Genomic DNA, 7,198 nt, shown 5'->3' with positions numbered 1-7,198 from the left:
AACTCTCCGTCAGCTGAATGAACTTGCCGTTCAGAGAGAAGAACTGGCTGAAAACCTCAACACACAGATCGCGTGTGAGCTGACCCGATACACACAGGAAGTAAAGACGGAGAGGAAGAACGTGAGTAAACAGCTCAGCAGAGTGACCATAGTAAATCCTCATCACACATTTAGAATATTACATATGACAAGAAAACATGAATACATCTCTGTTCATATCCATTCAGAGCTCTGTTCCCTGGACTACGGAGAGATTATCTTCAGGTTATCAGTCTGAGGAGTCTTTGGCGACATTGTGACATGGTTTAGTGAAGGGGCTAGTGATGCTGTGGTAATATGACATAACACACAAAATCAAGCATAGCATCAATGTAAGGAGAGAAAAGGCTCCGACTCTGTCAAAGTAGTGATGGGTATCATTAGGATGTATAGATATCATGTTTGTTTGTTTATAATGTCTAGATTTCTTGCATGTTTACTTATTATTTTCCCTGCTGATGTAAACACAGCAATTTCCCCGTTGTGGGACTAATAAAGGACTATCTTATATTATCTTCAAATTAAAAGACATCATATGAAAGGATTGACATTTCAAGTCATTTTATTTCATTTTCATTTGATTTCAGCAGCTGAAACAGCAGCATTGGTGTCTGATCGTAATGCTCTTTAACCAGCAGCTAACAGAAATAGATTGAATCCAACTAAAGACGTATTCTTCTAACGACGAGTGTTACCTGGACTTGATGAGGCTGTGAGCCGCCTTCACAGTCGGAGTCAGGAGGCTGCACTGAAGATGTAACATTGCTAACACTAGCAGCTTTGCTAAAGCAGTCAAAACGCTGCACTGCTTCAGATTTAAACTATGTTTGATTTGTTTTATTGAAGTGATGTTGCTGGTGTGATACCCCTTTGCTCTAACTACTTTGTTGCATACCGGTATGTTGCATTTAGCTGCATTCTCCTTCAAGAAGACACACGCAGCATGCTGGATGTTGAGCGGCTCAGGGTGAACCTTAACCCTGATGATCCCTCTCTTGGTCTGAGGAGCTCGGGAAGAGACACATTTCTTTGTCCCTTTACACCCACAGAGCTGAGACTGAGGGAGGCCTTAAGCTTGAATGATGCCACGGTCTTGAGACATCAGGACTTCTAGCTCAGCTAAGGGGGAGCCGCTGCCCAAACTGGGTTCTCCTGCGACCCCCTCCAGGTGGTGCATACTCCGGCAGAATAGTTATGTTGAGGTTGGGTTCATCTAGAAAGGGTGTTTGATGAAAGAATGTTTTAGAAATCAACAACAAGATGCTGAAGTGGTAAGCAGAGATTCTTTCTGTCTTGGTATGAACTGCAATGACGACTGCCAGCAGCAGAGGGCAGCATTTTAAATGTGTGATATGATTGGTTTAGGGATCTTTATGGATCTAGGAATCTGGCTGGTTAGCCTCGAGTGATGCCCAAGGCCAGCGGAGAGGGGAGAATCCAGGGAGATTTGTGAATGAATGAGTCTTCCTGATTCAACACAAGTCGCTAAGATTCATGTATATCAACATAGGGAGAATTGAATTATCAGATCCAGACTATTTCAAGATTATCTTCAGATTATCTTCAACTAACAACTGTGATCTCACTAAATGATGGTGGTTGACAACTCAGTAAATCACTCAGGTTTATCAGTCTGACTGTGAGCGAGTTTAGAAAGTGTCAGCAGAGAGATATATTTTCATATTAGAAGAATTATGAAGAAGTTAAACACATAATCAGACCTAAAGAAACAGTTTAAACTGACAAATGTAGGACGAAGATTGTGTATATTACATTATTTATTATATCACTGAGCTCACCATACACATGACTTTAATTAACTACACGTGTTGCAATATTACAATTTGTAAATGAATAGACTTATAATATCACTGACTACCTAGATCACCATAGACGATGACCATATTTACATGTGTGTATTATATTAAATGTTTGTGTAACTTAGATGTATTCTTATTAGGGGGTGAATCTTTGGCTTCACAGTGATTCGATTAACGATACAGTAGTTGGCGATTCGATTCAAGGACGTTTTTTTTTTTTGACGATTCGATTCGATTCAGTAACTTGTAACCAAAATTCTATATCCATAAAATAAACATGCAACAATGCGAGTGAGACTATCTGTATTCTTCTGAAAGATGAAAAAATAAACAGACCACAGAATTACTTATTTAACATATTTATCCTATAAAAGTAGTCCTGCATCATATTTCATGCTCAATACAAAAATGTAATTAAACATTGCTCAGTTATTTTTTAACATTTTCAGTAGACTACATGCTGGCAGGGGAGAGAGTGTTAAACGTATTAAAACATCATAAGTAAGAATCACGATTCACACAATTAAACGCATTTATAACGATTATTGGTGAAGCCAAAACGATTCTTTCTATTTCTTTATTTTAGCAGATGGATTTAGTAGAATCTATAGGACTGAATCTGAATCTTTTCATCGATTAATCGAATGAATCATTACACCTCTAATTCTTCTCAAATAGAAGGTACTTTATTTATCCTGTTGCTGATTTCTTTTCTTTGATCTGCGACGCTGGTGATGATCAACAGACTTTGAGCAAATAAAAAGCAATGTGAATTAAAAAAATCATGAAATTCCTTTATTATTATCTTTTAAACATACAAACATACGTCTGCCAGTGTGGGAGGATTAGCCTTAATTTGCACGGCCATATACCCACATCACCTGTAGATGTGCTACTGGCCTATATTTGTGTGGCTGAATTTGATTGGTTGTGTCAGTATTATAAACACTTTATTCTCTGCAATAATCCAACATTGGAACAATCCCATAAGCTGTTTGAGGAGGGTCCCAGTGAAGTGGACTTCCTGTTGCTAAGGGCAGCCGCCCCATGTACAGAGGCTAAATGTCCTCGACGCGATGGTCCAGGGTTCCATTCCACCCCGGGACGTAGTTCCTGCATGTCGCCCCCCTCTCTCTCCCCTAATTTCCTCTCTATAATAAAAAGGCTTGACAGGCTCTCCGACTGAAAAAATTATAATGATAATTTAAGTGTATAGTTTGCTGTTTCTTTGCAATGTCACATATCCAATATGTTCAATATTGGATATTAAAAATACATTTCATGGGGCGGCCGGTGGCGCAGTGACTAGGGCAGCCGCCCCATATACAGAGGCTCAACGTCCTCCAAGCTGTGATTCCGGGTTCGACTCCCGGCCCGGCGATCAGTTTTCCGCATCTAACCGCGTCTTCTCCCTCTCTCTCCCTGTTTCCACACTGTCTCTATAAAATAATAAAAGGCTTGAACGGCGCTCTAGCCTAAAAAATACATTTCATTACGTAGATGAATTGAAAATGATGAGTAGTAGACTGGTTTTAATGGGAGTGGTTACTGGTTAGATTCAGCAGTCCTGTTGCTATGGTTAACAGTAGGTTTATATTTAGAGGTTTACATTGTTGACCTGAACACACAGACATCTGCCGGCCAATGGGAGAGCAGCAGGGTCTCTTTGTCTTATTCATTATTTCTGATGTATCGTAACAAACAGCTGCACACACAGTCACACACAGAGTTGAAACTGGGTCATTGACACACACTAATGTTCAGAGCTGCTGGGTGGAAGTAATGTAGATGCATAAGCGTGGACATTAACAGTGGCTTTTATTTTGGCAGTCAATGTATTGACTTTACCTTCCTCCTGCTTTTTATCATCTGATCCTCCAGAAAGAGTTTATGGCACCAGTGCTGCGTTCAGGACATCTGGGAAATACCAATGTCATGCATATGTATTGCTGCACCTATTTATCATGACCCGTAAACTGTAGGATTTCTGATTGTGATGGTGATGATGTAATGGTGATGGTGGTGATGATGGTGATGGTGATCATGGCGATGATGGTAATGGTGATGAAGATGATGGTGATGATGATGATGATTATGATCATGGTGATGGTGGTAATGGTGATGAAGATGATGGTGATGAAGATGATGGTGATGATGGTGTTTGTGGTGATGGTGATGATGTTGGTGATGATGATGATGGTGATGATGGTGTTTGTGGTGATGGTGATGAAGATGATGGTGATCATGGCGATGATGATAATGGTGATGAAGATGATGGTGATGAAGATGATCATGGTGATGATGATGGTGATGGTGATGGTGATGATGGTGTTTGTGGTGATGGTGATGATGTTGGTGATGATGATGGTGACGGTGATCATGATGATGGTGGTGATGATGATGTTGGTGATGATGATCATGATGACTGTAACTCGAACGGGTCCCCAGGAGGGACCCGTTCGAGTTACAGTCTGAAATCTTTGTGATTTAAACTGTTAAACAAAACGAAATGCAATCCTATGACTAGAACGTTTGAACACCATCTCGCCGTTATGGTCAAAGTTGGCACAAAGAATGAACAAATGAAACATGAACGGTAAACGTTTCTCTGTACAAATCATTTTTGGTAGAGTTGAAAGGAACTTTGATCAAACACATACAATGCAAACCTATCAAGCTAGCCCAAACAAGTTTGGTAACTTAGTAAGCATTTTGTCCTTGGTGATGCGGGCAGATTAATGAGCAAACATATTTTGGTCTGACTGCATGAGTGCAGTAGTTAAATCCCTTACAATGACAATGTTAATTTTTAGCATTTTTGGTAACTTCTCTGTCCTTCGTCGTAGAACAACGGGACGTTCGCCCGTATGCTTATAATTCTTCAATGATTATTATGGATGGTTTTAAACTAATATTGAACACATATCTCATCCTTTTCTTGGATTGGTCAAAATGTGAACATGTTTTCCTGCAGAGTTCATGTGACCTCTCTCTGCATGCCAGCAGACCAGGTCATTAGTTTATGACTCCCAAGAGGGGAGGAAGGGGTCTTCACCATGCCTTGGGAGCAAATGGTGAGGAAGAGATATGGTGTTATCCTTTATACTTCAATCAAGGCTCTCTGTCAAACAAAGGTGTTAATCAGTTTCCAGATGTGTTTAGGTGCCTCAAAGTCTGGTGACTTTGAAGGTCTGGTCCTCCTTGTTCGGGGGTGCGTGGAGATCTTGTAGATGCTCTGATTTAAGGGTTCGTAAATACTCTAACCGAGCCATAAAGAGGACTCACACTTCCTCCAAGTGGTCTGAAGGAGAATGTTTACTCATCTGCTACGAGGGGACCTTAGTCTGTATATCTTTTAAAGGTGAATAGTTCATCTTTCGTTCGTTGAGAAGTCACATCCAAGAATCGTGGGGCTGTAGCCCCTACAGTAATGATGATGATGATGATGATGATGATGATGATGGTGGTGATGATGATGATGATGATGGTGATGATGATGATGATGGTGATGATGATGATGATCATGGTGATGATGGTGATGGTGATGATGATGATGGTGTTCGTGGTGATGATGGTGATGGTGATGATGATGATGATGATGATGGTGATGATCATGGTGATGATGATGATGGTGATGATGATGATGATGATGGTGATGATGATGGTGATGATGATGATCATGGTGATGATGATGATGGTGATGATGATGATGATGATGATGATGGTGATGATGATGATCATGGTGATGATGGTGATGATGATGATCATGGTGATGATGATGATGATGATGATGGTGATGATGATGGTGATGATGATGATCATGGTGATGATGATGATGATGATGGTGATGATGATGATCATGGTGATGATGATGATGATGATGGTGATGATGATGTTGGTGATGATGATCATGGTGATGATGATGATGATGATGGTGATGATGATGATCATGGTGATGATGATGATGATGATGATGGTGATGATGATGGTGATGATGATGATCATGGTGATGATGATGATGATGATGGTGATGATGATGATGGTGATGATGATCATGGTGATGATGATGATGATGATGGTGATGATGATGATGGTGATGATGATGATCATGGTGATGATGATGATGGTGTTCGTGGTGATGATGATGATGGTGATGATGGTGTTCGTGGTGATGATGATGATGATCATGGTGATGATGGTGATGATGATCATGGTGATGATGGTGATGGTGATGATGATGATGATGATGGTGTTCGTGGTGATGATGATGATGATCATGGTGATGATGATGATGATGATCATGGTGATGATGGTGATGGTGATGATGATCATGGTGATGATGGTGATGGTGATGATCATGGTGATGCTGGTGATGGTGATGATCATGGTGATGCTGGTGTTCGTGGTGATGGTGATGGTGATGATGATCATGGTGATGATGGTGTTCGTGGTGATGATGATGATGATCATGGTGATGATGATGATGATGGTGATGATGATCATGGTGATGATGGTGATGGTGATGATGATGGTGATGATGATCATGGTGATGATGGTGATGGTGATGATGATCATGGTGATGATGGTGATGGTGATGATCATGGTGATGCTGGTGTTCGTGGTGATGATGATGATGATGTTGGTGATGATGATGTTGGTGATGATGATCATGGTGATGATGGTGTTTGTGGTGATGATGAAGGACAGATTGTGGCAGCGATCGGCGAGCAGTGTGGGATCGCACTGTAGACCCTGTTCAGGATCAGGTGGATCCTGGAGATCGGTGCTCTTCTTTCTGATGTGTGGTCCCAGTTGTGCTGCAAACTAGACCACCGACATTCTGAAGACCACCTGGACCTGATCGGGATTGTTGAAAATAAACATTCAGTAGTGAGGAAGATGTGAAAAAAGGCCTTAATGACAACTTCCTGTTTATTTGTTTGATTTTTTTGCAGCATTTCCAAGATGGCCGCCGTGCCCAGCAGCACATTGAGAGCTCCTGGAAACAACTGGAGTCTGTGAGTGACATCAGACTCCACCCACCAACAGTACACACCTGACCCCGACCAGCCAATGCTCAGCCTCTAACTCCATTTACATTTACATTTAGGTCATTTAGCAGACGCTTTTGTCCAAAGCGACTTACAATAAGTACATTTGTCAAAAGAAGGAAAAAAAGAAACCACAACATATCATTGCCGATAAAGTAAGAGCTAAAAATAGAACAAGTATTAGGTCCTCATCTGAGTAAAGTAGTAGCTGTTCAGCAAATATACCTTAAGAGCAACAGTGCTACGATCAAAGTGCTATAGGTAAGGGTTTTTTTATTGGGGGGGGGT

General features: G+C 40.9%; 1 protein-coding gene across 1 annotated transcript in view; it reads left to right on the top strand.

Moving 5' to 3' along the window:
• LOC311022565 (formin-binding protein 1-like) overlaps positions 1-7,198 on the top strand; it is a 30,203-nt gene that overhangs the window by 8,878 nt on the left and 14,127 nt on the right. Inside the window, exons 4-5 of the mRNA XM_084023891.1 lie at positions 1-121; positions 6,815-6,877. The exon at positions 1-121 is cut by the window's left edge and continues 27 nt beyond it. Of these exons, the coding sequence (XP_083880017.1) occupies positions 1-121; positions 6,815-6,877 (184 nt within the window). The remainder of the gene's footprint in view (positions 122-6,814; positions 6,878-7,198) is intronic.

The sequence above is a fragment of the Eutrigla gurnardus genome (assembly GCF_963514095.1).
Source record: "Eutrigla gurnardus genome assembly, chromosome: 13".
NCBI lineage: Eukaryota > Metazoa > Chordata > Actinopteri > Perciformes > Triglidae > Eutrigla > Eutrigla gurnardus.
This window is presented reverse-complemented; position numbering and strand designations above follow the sequence as displayed.